The sequence below is a fragment of the Oncorhynchus mykiss genome, chromosome 18, assembly GCF_013265735.2.
Source record: "Oncorhynchus mykiss isolate Arlee chromosome 18, USDA_OmykA_1.1, whole genome shotgun sequence".
Lineage (NCBI taxonomy): Eukaryota > Metazoa > Chordata > Actinopteri > Salmoniformes > Salmonidae > Oncorhynchus > Oncorhynchus mykiss.
This window is the reverse complement of record NC_048582.1, coordinates 23,181,783-23,203,465: the sequence shown is the minus strand read 5'-3', so window position 1 is coordinate 23,203,465 and position 21,683 is coordinate 23,181,783. Positions and strand designations below refer to the sequence as shown.

Below are 21,683 nucleotides of genomic sequence, written 5' to 3'. Positions count from 1 at the left end.
GGTTGCTTTTCATGTTCTCCCGCTTTTCTGCATCAAAGTGGACAGCTCTAGGGGATAGTCATTGTTACACCAGACAAAGAAATCACATCACGGATTCCCACCTGTCCCATACTTTGGTAATGGTACTCATGATTAGGTTTGAAAGCGTATGTATCATTAACTTTTTGACAGAGGTAATGACAACCTGTAAATCTTTGAGTCTGCCCACTTCATCTTGGGCTCTCCAAAGGTCCAGGGTATTAGCCTGGCCACAAAAGAGCAGTAACCTGTGGAGCTAACATAGAAGGAGAACGGTATGTTATAGTCAGTTGGTTGTTAACGTTAGCTACAGCTGACGTTGTACACAATATAGTATACCCTTGCTTTTTAAATTATTGTGAGACACCCTGCAGCGCAGGAACATTGCTGCTCCATTTAATTCCCCGTTGCCTCAATTTTTTTTTATTTTTTTTTATTTCTCTCTTACTGGGATCGGTAAGGTTAGGGTTTGACTCTTAGCCCTCATTTGATTTAATTCAGACAAAGCCTTTTCACCGTGTAACCAGCGGTTATGGATGAAGACTTGTGTGGAAGGAACAACTGACTGAAGACGAAACGGCCGGTCATTCGTGTGTTTAAGGCAGTTTCTTAACGTGTTGAAAACCAGTCTTTGGTTGCCTAGGCAACGCCCCCCTCCCTGCAGCAGCACACATAGAACTATAATTGATAGAATGGGCTTGGAATCTAACCCTGTCAATTTGACTGGTAAACTCATGGGTACACTCACAATGGCTGACTGGTATTGTGATGCAATAATTTCCACGGTAATGTAGAATGTTCATTTAAATGATAACTGATGTGGCTCAAGTGTGCCGTCCTCACTAAAGCATTGCTCTCATTGATATCTTTTTTTAGCTATACAGCCAGTTTAAACTCTTACACTAAATGTTCCATATACCAGTCTGGACGTGTCTTAAATTCATTTTAATGACATGCGCCAGCATGTAGTAAGTATTTTTAATCCTCCCACTTTCGACTGAATGTGTAAATATTTACTTCATACATGCATAATCTGATCATTTTTTATTTTTTTTACCTCAACAACAAAATCCATAGTTTGAAAGCGGCTGTTTTTCTGGAAGCTGTGCTGCGCAACTTTCCCCCACGTTGGCCAGCCCCTAGCAATTTGAGTTCTCGCCAATGAGCTTCAGCCCCTCACCATTTGAGTGACAGCTAACACAGCAGAGTGAGAAAGAGCAATGGTGTGGCGCACATATGTGACATAGTATAGAATTTTGGCTCGTGAGCACTACTTTCAAAACTACTGGCTAAGAAGTGTTTCACTAATCGGATCTTATGTGAAAATATGGTCATACCAAGTATCATTTAGCTATTTGATTTGGAATTTTAGGAGCACTTTAACTATTAAAAAGTATTTTTGGAGGGGATGAAACATTGAATTTGGCCTTACTGCTATTAGCCCATAGAAAGGCATTGAATAACAGATTCATACATGGAAAAACAGTCAACAAAATAAATCAAAAGGAAGTTTGTTTTTACATTTCTGTCCTATATCAGAGATAAGTATCCAGATGTATTTTTTTGGAACATATTTAACCCCTATTTTTAAGGAACTAAACTACTTCCATATATTCTTCCATAAAAAATAATGTTAAACTGGTACCGGGCTACTTTCAGACGAGACTTGTGGGCGCCCTAGAGTGATTGGTCATCCAAAATTCCATGACCGTCAAAGCCCTATCGAATACTAATGTCCGTTACTTACATATTCCGATAGTGTACAATTATTATTATTTTTGTTTTGTTAGGTAGCGTTAGCTAGCGCTAATCGGCAGTGCCTGTACCAAACTGGAGCTTTTCATCCTACAGCATTTTCTCCAAATCAAATGTTATTGGTCACATACGTGTTTAGCAGATGTTATTGCGGGTGTAGCGAAATGCTTGTGCTTCTAGCTCCGACAGTGCCGTAATATCTAACAGTTTCACAACATATACCCAAAATGCACGTAAATCTAAGTAAGGAATGGATTAGCTTTTTCTCCGTCTTTTTAAATAGAGCTAACATGCAATTTTATTTCCATGGCTGATCAAAATCTAATTTTCTTATGCTCTCTACATCAAACATACAGTATATTGAGCAATACGTTTGGAACATCGAATCACAATACATATCGAATCGTGAGATACTTGACAATTCCAAACCCTAATGCCTATCCAATTAGCAAGATCCACTAGGCCACTAGTGGTCGCTGTTTACCGGCCTTTGAGGGTCCCACTATCATTTGGAAGGATATTGGCTACCACACTAATATCCCTGCTACCAGTGAGTACATTAAACATCCTCCATTCAGGCTGCAAAAGGCGCCAGTGTCCTCTTTACTAACTTAAATGGATAGAGGCAGAAAACTAAAACGGGCAGAATATGCCTACTATCTTAATAAAACACTATTTTCCACGACAATAGCACAGTCCAAAGTTCATGGCCAAATCCCCCGAAATCAACGATTATTTGATTTGGCATTGCACAGTTGCCTCTATCACTTCCATAAATGTTTTTAGCAAGTCGTGGTATAGGTTTGCAGACTACTTTCAAGGTGAGGAACCAACTTGCATTACGCTGTAAAAGGCTGAATTTATCCTGCAACAGTTGTCTTACATCAGATAGCACAAAAAAAAAAAATCTACACTGTCAGTTGAGGAACGAGCACCGCCTGCCATAAGATAAGGGTTTCTACATGGTCTTATCAGCTTTTCAGTTCAAATTTATCCTTTCTCCTTCCCTTCATATTTCCAGCAGTTCATTGTCTCTGAAGAGGAGTTTTCCCCTGAGCAGCAGCACTGTAAGCAGGAGTGGAGCCCCAGTCTGGGGAAAGATGACTGAAACATCATACAGATTAAAGAGGAGCAGGAGGAATTCTGTATCATCCAGGAGGAGAATACAAAGACAGAATGGCCTCAACTGAACAGATCAAAACAGAATCGAAGGAAGAGGGTTCCACAGAGAAAACCAGTGACTCTCAGCCCCTGCACAAATCGAAGAGGACGCGAATGCAGACAAAAAAAAAAAAAGGAAAAATCTTCATCAGCTCCAAGGGCAAAAATTCAATGGATCTGAAATCACAAGTGCAAAAGAGGAGTCACATAGAAGATACATCTCATCAATGTCAGTGATTGCCAATCTTAGCAAAACATTTGCCACAATCTAAATGTGCACATGAGGAAATCACACAAAGGACAAACCATTTTGCTGTAGTGATTGGTGAACATTTAACTCAGATGGGAAAACTGAATTCTCATAGGCTCATGTTACACTCGGGGACAAAACCGTATCGCTGTGATTGTGGCAAATGTTGTCCTCAGGGGGTATATCTGGATTCTCATAGAAGGACCCACACGGGAGAAATCATATCACTGTCAGGATTGTGACAAATGTTTTGCTCGTGCATGTAAGTGTCATAGGAAAATTCACACAGGAGAAACTCATTCATTGTCAAGACTGTGGCAAAGTATTCACTTGGCTTGACGTTTCTAATCGCATAGGAAGGAACAGGAGAGAAACAGCATCACTGGTGAATGTGGCAAGTGTTTTTCTGAAGTTCGGTATCTGACTTATCACATGAGGATCCACACAGGGGATACAATATTTAGGTGTAATGATTGTGACAATTGTTTTCATTTTGGCACTGGTCTGAAAATTCATGAGGATTCACATAGGGGAGAAATCATATTGCTGCCAGGTCTGTAGAAAATCTTTTGCTCATAGTGGTAGTCGGAGTTCTCACATTAGGATTCAAAAAGGGGTGAAGCCTCATTTCTGTCATTATTGTGTCAAATCATTTCTGCATGGCCATAATCTGACTACGCATTTGAGGGAAATCATATTGTTGCTTCAGTAGCAGATCTTTGAGCAGGGGCAGTCACGAGAGTGCATAGGAGGATAATCAGATATGAGAGACACCATTTTGCAGTCAGGATTGTTGTAAATGTTTCACAAATTGTTCCAATCTGGCTCATATCAACACCATCATCCCAGAAACCCTGGACCCACTCCAATTTGCATACCACCCCAACAGATCCACAGATGATGCAGTCTCTATCTATAATGCCCTCAAAGCTCATCAATAAGCTAAGGACCCTTGGACTAAACACCTCCATCTGCAACTTTATCCTGGTCTTCGACAGGCCGTCCTCAGGTGGTAAGGGTAGGTAACACCACATCCGCCCCTCAGCAGTACGTGCACAGTAACTCTTTACACCACTACTACTCTGTCATCTACGCATAGTCACTATAATAACTCTACCTACATGTACATACTACTTCAACTAACCAGTGCCCCCGCACATAGACTCTGTATCGGTACCCCCTGTATAGTATTGCGATTGTTATTTTACTGCTGCGCCTTTAATTACTTGTTACTTTTCGCTTATTCTTAGCTGTATTTTTTGGGAAACTGCATTGTTGGTTAGGGGCTCGTAAGTAAGCATTTCACTGTAAGGTCTGCGCATGTGACTAAATAACATTTGATCTGGCATATGAGACCGAGGGGAGAAACCACAATCTACCGTGACTGTTGCACATCTTTCACAATTGTCTGTTATATTTGGCATTGCATATGGAAATTCACAGGATAAATCTTACAAGCAGCTGTCATGCTTTAGTGCCAGAAGTACATTGAATAACCAAAGAATACCCACAGAGAGAAACAAAAATGTATACGTCAAATGATTGCAACGAAGCAAACGCTAAGGGGATGCATGGAAAGAATGCCCAGAAACATGACTATGCCCTGTGTGTGGGGGGGCATCAAAGATTGAGGCATTTTGTGAGTGTATATATATATATATATATATATACACACAGTTCTCCAGTGATTAAGATGACAAAAAAAATATTAAAATAATACTTTAAAAAAAATTGAGAGTGCTTCTTTTCATAAGGAATATTGAAGAGGGTTTCGAACTTATGCCCAACCTAAACTGCTAACCATGTAAGGCAAACACACAATTGTAGAGAAAGGTAGCTTCCCTGTATTGATTGTGGCTCACTAGACACGCACATTTGAAGAGTATTGTGATGCACCTGTTGTTGGCAAGGAATCCACTTTAGAATACTGAGTAGTTTCATGATGCAAGTAATACACGGTCAATAAGGAAAATGTATTGGGTTATTAAATATTACTGTTGTATGAGCAGTGCTTTTTTTGGGGCGAAAGAGTTAACACGATACTCAATTGATAGGCAATTTATTTAATCATTCATTACCACACATATCTTAGTCTACAAGGAGTCATGTTTCCTTCAATGTCAGTGCATTTCACAGGTCAGCAAGACAAACGAGTAATATTCCAAACAACAAAGTCAACATGTATAACACCATTCAGGGGTCTGCGCTTCTAACATGTCTTTCTTCAAACCAGGAAAGAATGCAACAACTACCCTCAAAACAACCAATATTTACATACTATTGCATCATTCATAGCGGTGACGGGGGAAACAAAACAGGGCTAGATTACAGAACTGGCACGCAGGGCACGTGCCCCGGCATCCCCGACCTCAAGGGGTTGCTTCCCCTTGGAGGGCGGGGGCCCCCAGATAGCATAATGTGTAGAATTGCCTCAATATAGCTTTAAAACAGCTAATTGTTCTCAGGCTCATGCCATAATGTGTAGAATAGCAGTACGAAACTGCTATGAATTAGCTGACTTCCAAATCTGGTAATCCGGCCCTGGGGGGGGGGGGGGGGGGGGGGTATGCTATACTCTTGGACTGGAAGAAGCACACAGGAAGAGTGATTAAGGCACCATGACGTGGATAGAGTAGCTTATCAATGCAGAGTTAAAAATCAAATCCCATGCATCAAGCAGGTCTTCTCTTTGCATTCTGCCTATCAAATAAGGGGTTGGGAGAATCTTTCCAGGCTGATATTGACTGCATTGGTGTTGAGACTCAACTAGTGTTGTGTATTTCATACATTGGGAGGGGGGGGGTGTGATAACTGTAGCTTTTGAAAAGAAGCACCACGAGGGAGCAATCTCATTCACAAACCAACTAATAAGGTGACGATATTAAGTTAGATTCTGCTCTTAAAAATCAGAACAGACAGATATCCAGGAGATTAACATTCATTTTGAACCAGAAAAATAAGTAAAACATTTGTTTGCATATGAAAACAAATTGTGGAATTCAGACAGTAACCAGAGTATAATAATACTTGCAGTACACAAAAAGACATTGCTCATCATGCGTTCCATTTTCCAAAATTCCTCCAGGAAGGTGGACTATATCCCTTTGGGACTGCGAAAGGAATGATTGTTACTTTATCATACATCGCATATCAACAAATGCATTCACTTTGGGGGGGGGCCTAAAATCGTTAAAATACTATCATGCCAAACCTCGTCAATCATTTTGAACAATGGAATCATCCAAATGGAGAAGTCTGTGCAAAACCAAAGGCGTAATATCATTAATTACCTACAGTATGAATTCAGGAACATTGTCCCAATTATAAACTTGTTCATTGTAGTGACAGGTTGTGTGTGTGTGTGTGTCTTATCCAAGCTGTGACATAATATGTGCAGGGTCATGTTCATTAGGCACCAAACGGAAGAAAAGTCAAAAAGGGAGGGACTGTATGTACTTATCCAATAACTAATTTACCGTTGTATTGCGTTTTAAAACATTCAGTCGCATGCCCTAATGAACATGACCCAGGCCTTGCCAATCATATCCCAAAACGCAGCTATCCAGTTCACACCGTCGAACATCAATCGCGTACTTTGAAAGATGCACTTCCATTCTCGGTCTCGTGTGCGACATCACTGTAAAAAAAAAAAAAACTCCCTCTGAATCGTGATCCTTGAACACTTTAAAACCACCCAAACGAGCGCATCGTCATACGATTGTGAAGGCGGCGTAAATGGAGTACCTTGTATCTGTTCAAGGTTTAATGTCCTCATTCAGAGTGGATTATACAAAAAGTGATCATCAGCACAAAAGCCTGTACCTACTACCTTGAGGTTTGAGTTGTACATCGAGTGGGAGATGAAACTATATAGCTTGTCGTCACGTTATAGGGCTTTCCCCAATACCTTTGCATCCGTATGCATGTAAGTGGAGGTCGCGCTTTACCTCGACCGTTTAGGAAACCCCACACATTCGCGCGCACACACACACAAACCAAAAGAGAGCGTCAGTCTCGTGGCTACATCCGTTCTCGATGATAGATCTCACTGACCGGTAGGACTAAGTTTTCAGAGTGGGTGTTTTCCACAGTGGTTTGTGATACATCCAGCCTTCGCCCTAGCACAGAGAGGAGGAAAGAATAGAAAACATGACAAGCTAAGATTTCCTGCTACGCAATTGTCATTTCAACCTTTAAATGTCTGACAGAAGAGAATCCATAATAAAATCCATTGATTCCTGAATATAAACTGTAAATGCCCCATTAGATATCATGTGTCCATGATCCTTGCATTCTTCTAGCAAAACTGGGTGTCAAAATGCCTGACCGCTTAACGAAACAACGATAGAACGTTTCCTGAAGAAAATGTGTGTGCCTGCTTCAGCTGTCCAAAAGCATGTCTGTCCAGAGCTCCCCCAGGTCTTACTGAAGCAAGCGCGCCAAATATGAAAAAGGTTTGTCAAGACGATGTTCTACGTACCTCGCTCTCAAAATATCTGGTCCTCCATGGTGTCTCGGTCTCAGTGCGGTGTCTCTCCTCGGTCCTCTGTCGCTCCTCCAGGATCCTCTTGTACTCCGTGGCCTTCTCAATGTCCTTCTGACGCAGCGACTCGGTTACATGCTGCCACAGGCGCCTAAAAACAGAGTTATCTATTTACATCATGACTATTCAAATGGGACAAGGCACAATAATCAACAGAGGAGACATAATGAACTAAACAGCTTATTTTTCATCTACAGTCCTTATCTATGCCACAACCTCACCTGAAAGCGTCGGAAACAAATCTGAGCATATTAATGCCAATATGATGGACTTTTTGGTCTAACCTCGATTCAGTTGGTCCTTGCTTGTCGTTGGGGCGCACGCGCTTCTTGGTGACGGGCAGCTTGGTGACGTCTACCATGCACGTGTCGCCATTCTGGTAGCTGAACTCAAGCACGCCGTTCCACTCGCCCTGAACGCGGCACACCACGGCGCTGGTGGCGTTGTGCTTTACCTCCGCCGTCACCCTGCGTGAGGCGCCACGAGAGCAGGAGGACACATGGTCAACGATATCAACCAATCACAGCCTCTATGCGCAAACTATGCAAAACAATTTGAGGTCACTTCAAAGACTTGTGGCTTTTGTCAATTATTCAAGCACTTGTTTATTAACTCAATTTAAATGAATCTTTCTTTAGCCAGGATAATCCACTCCTCAACCGTCACTGTTTTCTAGGGAGTCCTAGGATCCATAAACATTTAATTGTTTAAATCTAAACACACACAGTAACATAACATGGAACTAACTATATGAAGCTGTAACGGCACAGGAACATAAAGCCAATGTAACAATTTAATGAAAGCATTAGAAATTCCTCTGTAGGTGTGCTCTGTGAGGGGCACTCACTTGTGCAGCTTGCCTCCGTAGAAGGGCTTGGTCTGGAAGGTGATGACTGCGGAGTATCCCGACTTGGTGCAGTTCACGTTAACCTTTCCCCCCAGTTCCACCCAGGGCACGGTAAGGATGGAGCGGGCGTAGGCACAGGGCAGCGTGAAGGTGTACTCCTCGTCATGCTCCAGCAGGTACAGACATCCTACACATACAGATTACTGTAAGGTTTATACCTTGTATCCTGTTCGCATTACAGATCACTTTTAGCCAGAGGTTTGAAGTCGAAACAATAATTACTTCCTGTATGTAAGAAATGTCCACTCTCCCTTTGACATTGGTCTGAAGGAAGTAGGCCTAATCCCTTACCGAGCCTCTCCATTTCAAACCAGGTGTAATAATCGATACTACGTCTCTGGCCGGCCTTACCTTCCCCGATCATGGACACCCCGATGGACATGCCCATGAACTTGCTCTTGGTCCACACATGGGTGTTGACACACATCCGCCTCTCGGGGCACTCGGCGTAGAAGCCCGACACGGGCGGGTGATGGGACACCTGCTCAGCCACAAAGCGCAACTGGTAACTACCGTCCTCCCCCTCGGTGGTGGGGCTTCCCTGGGGAGGAGAGGGGGTTGAGGGGGCATCCTTGGCGGGTTCCCCTGACCTGGGCACCCTCCAGGAGCAGTGGAAGCTCTCGCCGATGATGGGGTTATAGGGCTTCTTGGCGATGGCGCCCTTGCGGCCCTCGTGGAAGGAGGTGAGGTAGTACTCAACGAAGCGCACCATGCGCTCCTCGGGCCCTTGGCCGTCTGTGATGGCTACGAACAGGTCCGGGTGGGACATGAAGTCAGCGTACATCTCTAGCAAGGAGCGCTTCTCCAGGATGAAGGTGGGCAGCACCACCTGAGGAGACAGAACTATTTATGACCTTTAATAAAGCAGGTTGGGTCATTGACAATGTGTGTGTTCTATAATGACATGGAGCTATGAGGTAAAGATTTTTTCTTTTCAAAGCCTCAATTGGAATTTGAGAGCACATTCTCTTTTTATGTCTTGACTAACTACTATCCGACACAGGCTTTGAGCCGACACTAGCTGCTAACCATGGGAAACGGAATTTCACTGAAGTAGAGCCGAGACGATAATCGAAAATGATTGACGCCGACCATACAGATCACTTATCGCAGGCATTTTGTAGCCTATATTAGAGAAATGTGAAGTCTGAAATTAAATACGGTTGCTAATATGAAGGATTGTTAATGGGACAACTTATGGCTAAAACCATCAAACTAGTGGTATTAGTTTAAAAGGTAACGCAAATAAAAACTGGTGCACATTAACTTTTAAAACGCATCGTTCTATTTATTGTTATCGCATCAATTCAAGCAATTTAAATCGCAATATGGATTTTAGTCCATATCACCTAGCTCTACCATGAAGTCAACAAGAAAAGCGAAACAACAAACAGAGGCATTTCTTAACAGCAGTATGCAGTCCTTTACATTAGCCAATCAGAGGACGGGAAACAAGACACCACTACGGTCTGTCTATCTGGGCCTTGGTCCAGCCTGATGCATGTTTCAGGCTAGGCCTTGGTCCAGCCATATGTTTCAGGCGGTGTCCAGGCCACGGCCGGGGGGGGGGGCAGTGGTGTGAGCGTTGTGGAACTTGACCTACCCGTGTGAGGTCCATGCCCAGCTTGAGCTGCGAGAGCAGGTGTAGGATGACACTGCGTTCCTCCTCCACCGCCCCCAGTTCCTCCTCCTTTTCCGTGAACGCGTCCTCCACCTCGTCCTCCCCGTCAATCTCCTCCTGGCAGGGGATACATCAATATTTACATTGAGAACATCATAAATTGTGGCTTGCATCTTGAAAAACAGTCAAACTGAAGTACCTACAAGAAAAAGCTATGATTGAAAATAAAAGGCCTTTAGTTATATTTACCATCGTCCTCACCTGACCATGGATAGACAAATTGATCATTGGAAACAATGCTATACATTTAATTATTAAATAAAAAGTACTGAAGTCAAATTGTCCTGTCCAAAGAGATACGCCAATCACTTTTCAAATACTTTCTTTTCACGTCGCCCTTTCTAGCACAGTTCCAGTAACTATACTGGATGCGTAACCAGGCCACTCCTACTCTGAGCGCTTGATACATACAGCCTCAGGTCAGTACAGTTTGGCTCGATAGTGGGAAAAGCCTTTTTGGATCTAGTAATGTTCCTTGTCCTTACCCCAGAGAAACTGCAGGGCTCTGTGGCACTGAGCTCCAGGAGGCTACCCTCCAGTGGCCCTCCCTCGGTGCTGAAGCTGTCCAAGGGCCCGCCATTCTTCAGGATGTCCGGCAGCTTGGGCTCCAGCCACTCGATGGTGGGCCCTGTAACACCCGACACAGCGGTGGCCGCCACGACCTTTAGCTCAGAGGTACTCATGCTAGGCTACAAGGCCCCTTGAGGCTACCAGACCAAAACAACAAGGTTGTAGCCAGTGACCATTCAAGAAAGACCCAGGCTGGCGTATTCCCCTGACAGTTCCCTAGGACTACAGGATGAGACATTAACCCGATCCCCGGTACACAGGGAGTATCGAGATAAGTTTTATGCCCAGCCAACAGGAAACCACCTGATTGGTGGGTTAGTGTTTGGCAGGGAGGCGAGGCCCATCCAAATTAGCATGGCCCACACAATCCTCGACAACTTTTCCTGATTGGCTGGTCCCCGGGTTCCGTCCTGTTTGTGGGCCTAATGAAATATGGATGCCAGGTAACAAGATCTCTTACGATCTCTTACGTCAAACCGGGAACTTGTGACAGCTTTTCACTGTTTCCCCGATTCCACAATGTCTGGTTGGCTCTGTCAAAAGAAATGGCTGAGATCGTAGCAGCCATACACTTTTGGTAAGTCTCTTGGCTGTCAGTATGGTGCGGTGTGATCAAAAAGGAAGAAAGGTGGTTAATGGGAGAGCTGTTATTACTCAAGTTACCCAATGAGCGATCTGGTTACCAGCCTAGACAGCCGGTAAGAATAAGTACCGCTCCCTCATTAATTATGGAAAATAATTCCACTGTCGGCTTTCGGAGTACATCTGGACCGGGAGGGTCAACATGTGCAATTCCATGATTTGTGAGGTAGAATTGTGCAAGCACATGATGGGTGTCTAGTACATGTCACATACAACTAAACATGACTAAAAACCCTTATTGGAAACAAAACACCTTCAAGACTTCCACGGCTAACTTTGAGAAATGGGTCAAAGAAAGGGCAACTTAAACCGTTTCTACCTTGCTCTCTTCTTGGTAAATTAACCACCACCTTGAAGGCAAATCTGAGAAAGCCTGGCAATAAAGACCTACCCACTGAAAAAACTAACAGTGCATGTACACAGATCCCTTTCTTTTCATTGGAGTTCATCCATAAATGAACACACATTACTGTCACCAGTAGTGACCTACTCCCCCTCCCCTCCAGGCCTCCAGCGGTCACCCTCACCTCCCAGGGAGCTCCTCTGGCGGGCCACCTGCTGCAGCTGCAGGATGTGCAGGCAATCGTTGAGGCAGTTCATGGTGGCCATGGAGGTGGCCTTGAGCATCAGCAGGTCCTGGTCTAGCGGGGAGAGGGGGCCCGCGGCCGGGGGCAGGCCCTCGATGGTCTGGATCAGGTCTCGGTGCTGGCCCTGGGCCTGGGTCATCATCTGGGAGTAAAGAAGAGCGGAAGGAACCGGAGGAGTAAGTTGATACCGATGTACAAATGTGCTTACTGTATCCGTCATTAGATTAAAACAAGAAGTCCCTGTCACCTAGTCCTAGATGAACGATCTTCATAAAATGACACTAAACAAAAAAAGCTGAGTAAGACGGGTAAAAAAGACTAAGATAATTCCTCTATGACAAAATACATGTCAAATAAGGCAGAAGAGATATTCTTCTCTCTACCACCAGCTATTCCTGTTGAGACGCAAAGTTATAACAACAACAAAAAACTGATGGAAAATACAAAACTCTGAGAAAAACAACAATATCCTTCAAGCTACGCCAAACCCCACTTCTATTTTGAGGTGAGGTAATAGCTACCATCCCTATCCCCAGCCTACCTCTCTGGCATCAAGCAAATGGTCGGGCAGCAGGGACCTCTTGGAGGAGTACAGCGAGGAGCCCTTGTGGAGCTGAGTCATGCTGAAGAAGGAGGCAGCGTTCTGGCTAGGCCTGCGCTGGGACAGGGGCGAGCTGGCGCTCCCCTGAGATGCCATGGAGTAGCTGCGAGACTTGGGCGGAGGGTTACTCTGGACAAAGACAAGATGGTCAACAAATTTGTCATAGAGTGAATCTCATCTGTGAGAGGATCTTTAGATAAGTATATTTTGGCCATTGGAGCGTGTGGAATGTACGTAAAGTTGCCCCTTAGACTCAGATATTGGGTCAGTTTAGCATTTCCCTCATTAATGGTTACAGCATAGAGATCGAGGCCTCATCGTTGTATCTGTGCCATTATAGTGTGTGTGAGAGAGAGAGAGAAAATGGGCAGCGACATTGAGGCTTAGGCCATTGACGTCTTTGTCATTGGCTGATTGCTCCCAACTTACAGGAATCCCCACCAGTTGACCACTTTAAAAATGGTGGAAGCACTCAATGGAAATGTCCATGTTAAAACAAGTTATATATCTCTAATTACCGCTAGGTAGGGGTAGGGGGAAAAGATCCTAGATCTGTACCTAGGGGAATCTTAACCTGTGGAGCCATCTTGTTTGTGACTATTTGTGTGACCTTATGGTGTCATGTCCGTGTGCTCTGTAAATGCTGACTGTCTTCAACTCAAGTGCTCAAGATGCGAGACGAATTAAGGCCAATCATGTGAAGTGTACTGAATCGAGTCGTTATGGTTACGCCACAATTTATCCAAGAATAGAGTTTGCATCATGCTTGTGGTTTGTCACATTCTGTCTTATCATCAGTATTTCAATAGAAAATGTACATCTGTTAGGAAGGAAATCCCGCTGAGTAATACAGACTCACTGACTTTAGCCAGGAACGTAAGATCAAACTTGTTTTTTAAGGAAGTGTCACATCCTCTCTTCCCCCCCCATTTGTCTGCTATGATGCAGCCAGGGGTGTCTTCGGTGTCAAAGTCTGGCATCAAGGATGGTCTTGGCTCATGACTAAGCTAAATGAATAGTAGCTCGAGTTCCCCATCAATGTGTTCTCATTATCAAGCACAAACACTACTACATCTAATCTAAATACAAGACATCCGCTCTGCACTTCTGTTATGAAGCTCATGTTACAGGCAACCATGGACACGATCAATGGAATTGCGTCACAAAACGAGCTAGTAGAGAGTGTCTGGATCAAGGGAAAACATTGTTGTGAGTGAGAAAGAGCTTGTGATGGTGAGTGTGTATGCATGCAACTGTGTGTGTGCGTGCGTGTACGACTGTGTGCGCGTGCGCATGCAACTGTGCGCGCATGCAACTGTGCGCGTGTGCGCATGCAACTGTGTGTGCGTGTGTGTGTGTGCATGCAACTGTGTGTGCGTGTGTGTGCGTGCAACTGTGTGTGCATGCAACTGTGTGTGCATGCAACTGTGTCTGTGTGTGTGTGTGCATGCAACTATGTGTGCGTGTGTGTGTGTGCATGCAACGGTGTGTGCGTGTGTGTGCATGCAACTGTGTGTGCGTGTGTGTGCATGCAACTGTGTGTGCGTGTGTGTGCATGCAACTGTGTGTGCGTGCATGCAACTGTGTGTGCGTGTGTGTGTGTGCATGCAACTGTGTGTGTGTGTGCGTGTGTGTGTGTGTGTGCATGCAACTGTGTGTGTGTGCATGCAACTGTGTGAGTGCATGCAACTGTGTGAGTGTGTGTGTGTGTGTGTGTGTGTGTGTGTGTGTGTGTGTGTGTGTGTGTGCATGCAACTGTGTATATGCGCCTGTGAAAGTGGGTGTGTCAGACGAAAAGCCCTGGCCTTTACCTTCCCCATGGCCTCAGTGTGGTGCTGCGTGCAGATCTGCAGCCGGCTCACCCAGTGCTGTCTCTCTTTGGCGTCCGTGGCTGGGAGACAACACCACAGGGTCACATTCATTAGTGCACACGGTTGCAAAATGTTTTGCAATTGAAAATTCAAACGAGTTTCCTATTGGGTATATTCAGTTAGTGCATCCCTGTTTCAGTCGGTTTTCTTTAGTTTGGTGCCTGAACAGAGTGAGCACATTACAGTGCAGCAGAGTGAATCTCTCCGCATGGATCAATAACGACAACGTTATCCCTCGTCAACCGAGGATAATGAGAAAACCGCCATTATCGCGTATTGATTTGGATATGTTTTACATGCTTTCTCCCCTTCCTGAAGTCTTGGTACAATAGTCTGACGGTGACTAGATGTGCATCTTGCCTGTCCAACTACTGACTGATGCATTGAGGATATAATAACATTGTGATGAAATGCAAACCATACATGTCCAGTAGTAGACTACTCAAACAGCATGACACTCTTGTATGAGTTGTTGTAGCTGTTTTGATTGTTTTTTGATTGGTGAGGAGTGTGAGAGACAGTGTGTGTGTGCGCGTTTCACCTCGGAGCTTGTATTGTTCCCCACTGATGGCATTAACCGTGAAGGTGTGGGAGTCCTCGTCGCTGGGGGATATGACCGCCCCTGCCAAGGGGAGTGTCCCGCGAGGTTTCTGGGGCCTGGACTGCTCATTGACAAAGTACTCCAACAACCCTGCCTCATTGTTGAGGACAAAGAACCTGCATGAAGAGCAGAACGTTCAATCAATCAAATCATTTGAGTAATTTAGCAGACGCTCTTATACAGAGCGATTTACATGACTTATAGAAGAAAATAAGGTTGGGTGCCTTGCGAGGGCATAGATTTCTCATCTAGTCGTCTCAGGGATTCGAGCCAGTGACCTTTTGGTTACTGGCCCAATGCCCTTGAGCTCAAGATGCTTGTTGGCAAAGCAATGAATCAATTCAGTAGTATGTTTAGTTGATTTGATCAAATTGTAAATGCTATGTGCATTTATTAAAACTACTGTTTAATCAATGTTCTTCGACCTGGGCTGCCCACTCACCTATATTGCCATCCTGTTACCAGGTTGGTGTATTTCATCAGGTAACCGTCAATATTTTCCATGTGGTCACTGAATAGAGCAGAGATTGAGAAAAGGATTGACAGTTAGCAAACACGCTAGTTATGCTACAATAACATCAATGGGTTGGCAAAGTTCAACTCCAGACGAACCTCTGATTCAACTCTGACTAGCCTGTTAACTAATAGTTAAGTCAGTAAGCTCAGCTAGAAAAAGCTAGAAACCATAGCCGGCTAGACAGCTAACGTTTGACCAAGGGCTTGCTAGTTAACGTTACCAACTGAAGATGTGTTGCACTGCCTATTAACCAAACAAATCACTGCAGCTAACTAGGTTTGCACGATTGGTTAGCCAGATATGGCTAAGCCAGATAATTAGCCTAGCTAACTAGACAGTAAGCATACCTGTACTGCCAGCCTTTAGAACTCCCTCTCCCAGAACTACCAGGCGTCCCTTTCTGGGGAAAGACATCCAGTTTCCCTTCACTGTCAGATATTCGTATTGCCGTGACGGTTTCTCCTTGCATAGTCATAGCCAACGTTATAGCTAGCTAACAAGCTACAAACCTTGCCAGAAACGTTAGCTAGCTTGACAACTAGTCACACAGCAATCTCTAGTCTGATTTGCTAACTTGAAGGCCTTGCTCACAGATGGATTTATTCGGTTTATGGCTTTACAAACCACATAGTTTATCATGAACGATAGCTATCTAAACGACTGATTAAGTAATCCATCACAATATATTCTTGTAAAAACAGTGGCGTGCTAGCTAACGAGGTCGTGAGCTTGGGGTTTACATGATCCAAATCGCTGCTAACAGGCTTCACGATGACGCGACACGGAACTGGAGTCATGTGATTCAATTCCATGAAAGGACTTCCGCATTGGCAAAACAATAGGGACATTTGTGGCATACAAAGTTTTTTCGAAATAGGTTGCAGTTGTCGAAATAGAACACGTCTTCAAATATATCCTGCACATACCCCATCGAGCTACCGCCGGCACATATTTCAGTCGTGTTGCATGACAAACAGTGAGAATTTTGTATCTCCCCCGAGCTCGGCAAATCGAGAAAATTATAGGACTTTCTCCATCGATAAATGTCTCTCCATACTTGTCATGACAGGTTCGTTGTGGTGGCACACCCAGAATAACCCTACTGTTATCTAACCTGTACAAACCTTTCCCCTCTTTTATATACAGGGTAAAAGGGCGGCGTGCTAAAAAAGAATGTGCTGCCCACACGACTAGGGCGTATAAGGAAGTTATGGACATGGTTATAAACACGGCATTTTACTGATCCCTTAACACTGTTCAAGGAATCGTGGCTGCTACTCTACCTTAAACATGCCTGCTAAGAAAGTGTGCATCGTTGGATCCGGAAACTGGTATATTTATGGGCTTTCTCTATTTGCATGTGCCTGCATTCGACATAATTGTATCGTGAATTCCACTCATTGATTCATAATGTAGCCAACTAAGTGCTCATATTTGGCTAAATTGACAACTTGCATGTAGTTTCATCAAACAGAAGTTTGATTTACAATCTTTGAATGTAGGCTTGGGTATATTCCGTGTACTGTTATAATCTGGTTATGGTACCCCCAAGATATATTTAGCATGTTGTTCATTTTGCGACTGGGATTTTGAAAATATGAATGGTGTTATTCCATTGCCCTCCAATCTAATCCGTTTTCATCATCTCCTAGGGGCTCTGCGATAGCCAAAATCGTTGGTCACAATGCAAAGGGATCCAACAGGTTTGACCCCATTGTTAACATGTGGGTGTTTGAAGAGATGATCGATGGCAAAAAGTTAACAGAAATCATCAACACAGAGCATGAGAACGTCAAATACCTACCGGGTCACAAGCTTCCCAAAAATGTGGTTAGTTTGGTTTAATATTAGATTTTTGCCTCAAGATTACAAATCATTGAGTTGGGCAATACATCTGGAGTTAACGTTATCTCCGGACATGCTTTGTGGTTGTGTAAAAGGATACGCACAGATAAGATGAGTGAAGTTTGACCTATACAGAGATGATAACATATCTGTCTGGGGTTGTTCACAAGAACCCAAGGCATTCTGCTTTATCCCTAGGGTGGGCCCATGTAAACTACATTACCCTCTTTGTTTTAAAGTTCAGAAATGTCAATAATCATCGCATGCAATGCGGTTTTTGAAACATGGAATTATCTTTCATATCAGTGAGAAATAATCTTTAATATAAAAAAGATCCACTTACTGTATCAGGTTTGCACTGAACCATAGGGCTGTATGTATGCAAAGTATGGGATCAATATCATGCCAACTGTGTTCCTCCAGACGACAAAACTACACTTCCTTTCCAGTTACGCTTACACACAGGTGTTCAAGCACGCTAGATATCTAATTAGCACAGGTGGTCTTCTCTGCCTTCCATTAGTCTTCCTTAATAAAGCGCTGTAACATGGCCATATGGGAACACAAACCCTAACCTTATAAAATAGTGCTGGGGTAAGAAATCTAGACAGTTACATATCAGGATATTATTTTTGACAATAAATCATGTAGTTTTGACATTATCGCAATATGATTTTTTTTGTTAGTTGTCCTGTATTTTTCCTTAGCTTGTTTTCCTAGCTTGTTCTCCATCTCCTTTTTAAGTAGGGAGCCAATTTGTTTTCAGCACTTTTATTTCCCTGACTGATCCAAACTCGTTTTCTCATGTTCTTGCTTGTCCCTCTGCAGCTATGGTGAACCGTTTGGCACATCGAATCGCAATAAAATCACAGTATCGAATCTCAATACATAGAATTGTGAGAATCGCAATACATATCGTATTGGCACCTAAATATCGTGATCATAGGGTATTGTGAGGTCCCTGGAAATTCCCAGACATACTTTAAAAGGTGTGTAGTAATTTAGACTTAAGTTTTTTGGATATTAATTCTTGCTGCTATGAAAGATACTTTCCTTATATTTCCAAAACCGTACCGCAAGTGAATCATGTTAACGTTCAGAACGAGCGTCGGGGCTCTTAACAAAACTCCCCCGGCCAGAATATACCTTAATGGGTAGATGCTTAAGGTAGTTGGCATTCTCTGAACGGCCTACCAGTCTGACATACCTTGCTTTCCACTATGCCAAGACTTAATGCGTGTGTTATTGTATCCAGCCGCCCCTTATGTCAATTCCTTAAACGACCCTGAAACAAAATAACATAACATATTGTAATCACAGGAGGTTGGTGGCACCTTGATCGGGGAGGACGGGATCACGGTAATGGCTGGAGCGGGAAAAAATTGATTGTTATCAAACCCATGGTCTCTACGTGTCTGACGCCATTCCATTCGCTCCGTTCCAGCCATTATTATGAGCCGTCCTCCCCTCAGCAGCCTCCATTGCGTAATGTAGATTCACGATAAATGCTACTACATAGTAACATCCATCATGAATAGTACAGTGTATCATGCTATCTTTTCCCACTCCAATTTACCAGGTTGCTGTTCCAGAAATCACAGAAGCGGTGAAAGGGGCCAGCATACTGATCTTTGTCATTCCACATCAGTTCATTGGGAGGCTATGCGATCAGATGAAACCTCATATTGCACAGGGAACCATTGGGATATCCCTCATCAAAGTAATGTCATTTGGCTCTTTTTCACACCAGCTCTCACTTAGAAAAACCATTGCTAAAATCTATAAAAATGTATAAATCTGACTTTACTCTGGCTTCATATCGGGCTTCTTATCACCCAGGAAAAGTCTCAGCTGTATGAATTTATCATCATGGCTATGATTTTACACTCATTATGTAACAGCAGCCTAGTCTAAAAAAAAATGCTGCCACCCAAATGCTGGTAACTAGGGTATATGTTACAAAATGAGTGATTGAAGGCAGCCTAAGATCTCTTTTCTGCCCTGGTCCTTATTCAGGGCATCGATGAAGGCCCCGAGGGCTTGAAGCTCATCTCTGACATCATCCGTGAGAAACTGGAAATCGAGGTTAGCGTCCTGATGGGGGCCAACATTGCCAACGAAGTGGCTGATGAGAAGTTCTGTGAGACCACAATTGGTAAAAATATTTTTCCATAATATTATCTAGGATAGTGCTGTAAGGTTTTGTGTCCTCCTCGGCTTGTGTGGCAACTCCCACTGATGCAGTTATGTGTACCTTGACTTTCTATCACTTCCTAAACAGGAGCTAAGAACGAAGCAAACGGACATGTCTTTAAAGAGCTGCTGCAGACTCCCAACTTCAGGATCACCGTGGTGCAGGAGAGTGACACCGTAGAACTCTGTGGGGCTCTCAAGGTACAATTTGCATTCAAAGAGAAGAACTTCTGCTACATCGCGAACGTAACTTACACAGGAGGCCTGTGTTTCATTGCACTTGCACCTCTGTTTTATTTGCTCACATTGTCAAGTGTTTTTATTTTATTATTTTTTTTACAAACCATGAATCATAATATTGATAGAAATAGAGTAGAAAACTGCAGATAACACTTATGGTTCCTTCCCCACTCTCCCCTTCCCAGAATATTGTAGCGGTGGGCGCTGGGTTCTGTGACGGTCTGGGCTTTGGGGACAACACCAAGGCTGCGGTGATCCGGCTTGGGCTGATGGAGATGATCGCCTTCACCAAGCTGTTCTGTAAGGGCCAGGTTTCCTCTGTGACCTTCCTGGAGAGCTGTGGCGTCGCCGACCTGATCACCACCTGCTACGGGGGGCGCAACCGCAAGGTGGCCGAGGCCTTCGCCAAGACATCCAAGGTGACAAATACGACTCAAGGATGTGAATGTGCTGTGACCAGTGCAACTCTTAACTGTTTTGTCAGGTTGATAACGGTCAAGATATTAATATCCATCACTTCAAGAAACTTGTGTGTGTGTGTGCTTTAAGTAACTATGTTGCATACCTTTCCAGTCTATTGAAGAGCTAGAGGCTGAGATGCTCAATGGTCAGAAGCTCCAAGGCCCACAAACCTCCGCTGAGGTGTTCAAAATTCTCAAGAAGAGAGACATGATCAGCAAGTGAGTACAACTCTTTCACCTTAAAGTGAGACTCGGCGATATGACTTTGCTTGCCCTCGCGCAGTCCCACAGAGTATCTGCGCATGTGCACAGTTCCACTTCACGCTACTACAACATGGGAAACATAGTGAAGACGTTTAGCCTCATGCTTCAACGCTCTTGTGGAAATTGTGGCCCGATATTTTTGTGTACTTCGTGCGTCACTGAGCCTACCGTTAATACATTTAATGACTTACAAATGTTCCTCCAATATTCCTCTACTCATTCACCACAAACATTTTCATCAAATTAGCTGCAAATATGAGCTGAAGCTCTCCTCAATAAATGTGTGAGTGCTGCTAATGGAACCACATCTTGCTGAGATTTAGTGCAATGTTTTGTCTTGTAGGTTTCCGTTGTTTGCCTCTGTGTACCAGATCTGCTTTGAGGGCAAAGCTGTGCAGGAGTTTATCACATGTCTGCAGAGCCACCCTGAACATATGTGATCACTCTGGAACCTGCAGCCACGGAACCTGCTGCTCCTCCAATGGTGTCGAGTGAAGTTGCCCCTAGATGCTGATCTTGTCAGTTTTGCATTCCCTTATGGTTAGGTTGGGATTGGAGAGGGGAAGCTGATCCTAGACCTGTACCTATAGGGCAACTTCACCCCCGGAGCCACTTCCAGTAGCACCATCATACCATCAGAGGGCAGCAGCGCTGCATAAATGCTCATTCATATCATTGTAACTACCTAAAAATTTAACTGTAACCACTAAATATTCCTTATCATTTCATACTAAGTCTGAAGAACCACTACTTAACGTGCTTTGTCGCATATTCATATGTTTTGTGTTTTGATTGTGTATCAGCTTATCAACTAAACCAACTACACTTGACACGTGTAAAGTCATCTTTGTTGGTTACAAAAATGTTTTCTATTCATTTAACAATTTTACAATTTGTGGAACAAATATTCTCAAAATAATAATTTTGAGTGAAAAACAAATGTATTGTGACTCTTTTGTTTCACTTCATCTTGTTA

At 43.7% G+C, this 21,683-nt stretch overlaps 2 protein-coding genes across 4 annotated transcripts; one reads left to right on the top strand and one right to left on the bottom strand.

Moving 5' to 3' along the window:
• Positions 1-5,227: 5,227 nt before the first annotated feature.
• On the bottom strand, positions 5,228-18,042 carry LOC110495843 (oxysterol-binding protein-related protein 11). 3 transcript variants are annotated; one of them, XM_036952285.1, is made up of 13 exons: positions 17,893-18,042; positions 15,630-15,698; positions 15,128-15,303; positions 14,527-14,606; positions 12,656-12,844; positions 12,055-12,256; positions 10,801-10,943; positions 10,238-10,372; positions 8,986-9,463; positions 8,575-8,761; positions 8,012-8,194; positions 7,665-7,818; positions 5,228-7,302 (listed from the first exon to the last, which is right to left on the bottom strand). In XM_036952285.1, the coding sequence occupies exons 2-13, from the start codon at positions 15,689-15,691 to the stop codon at positions 7,246-7,248; spliced, it is 2,046 nt and encodes a 681-aa protein (XP_036808180.1). In that variant the 5' UTR covers positions 15,692-15,698; positions 17,893-18,042; the 3' UTR covers positions 5,228-7,245. The 3 variants fall into 3 exon arrangements, with proteins under 3 accessions (XP_036808180.1, XP_021426988.1, XP_021426987.1); XM_021571313.2 differs by lacking the exon at positions 17,893-18,042 and adding an exon at positions 16,631-16,796; XM_021571312.2 differs by lacking the exon at positions 17,893-18,042 and adding an exon at positions 16,052-16,470.
• On the top strand, positions 16,859-21,647 carry LOC110495844 (glycerol-3-phosphate dehydrogenase [NAD(+)], cytoplasmic). The gene is made up of 8 exons (XM_021571314.2): positions 16,859-17,035; positions 17,357-17,534; positions 19,129-19,269; positions 19,566-19,704; positions 19,831-19,943; positions 20,168-20,401; positions 20,556-20,662; positions 21,051-21,647. The coding sequence occupies exons 1-8, from the start codon at positions 16,995-16,997 to the stop codon at positions 21,145-21,147; spliced, it is 1,050 nt and encodes a 349-aa protein (XP_021426989.1). The 5' UTR covers positions 16,859-16,994; the 3' UTR covers positions 21,148-21,647.
• The last annotated feature ends 36 nt before the right edge of the window (positions 21,648-21,683 follow it).

Coding starts and splice junctions, on each gene's coding strand:
- LOC110495843 (XM_021571312.2), bottom strand. CDS start 16,179: ATGACTATGCAAGGAGAAACCGTCACGGCAATACGAATATCTGACAGT. Junction 14,607..15,127: donor GGAACAATACAAGCTCCGAG/GTGAAACGCGCA, acceptor GTTGTCTCCCAG/CCACGGACGCCAAAGAGAGA. Junction 7,303..7,664: donor CCAGATATTTTGAGAGCGAG/GTACGTAGAACA, acceptor TCTCTGTGCTAG/GGCGAAGGCTGGATGTATCA.
- LOC110495844 (XM_021571314.2), top strand. CDS start 16,995: ATGCCTGCTAAGAAAGTGTGCATCGTTGGATCCGGAAACTG. Junction 17,036..17,356: donor ATCGTTGGATCCGGAAACTG/GTATATTTATGG, acceptor ATCATCTCCTAG/GGGCTCTGCGATAGCCAAAA. Junction 17,535..19,128: donor ACAAGCTTCCCAAAAATGTG/GTTAGTTTGGTT, acceptor CCAATTTACCAG/GTTGCTGTTCCAGAAATCAC.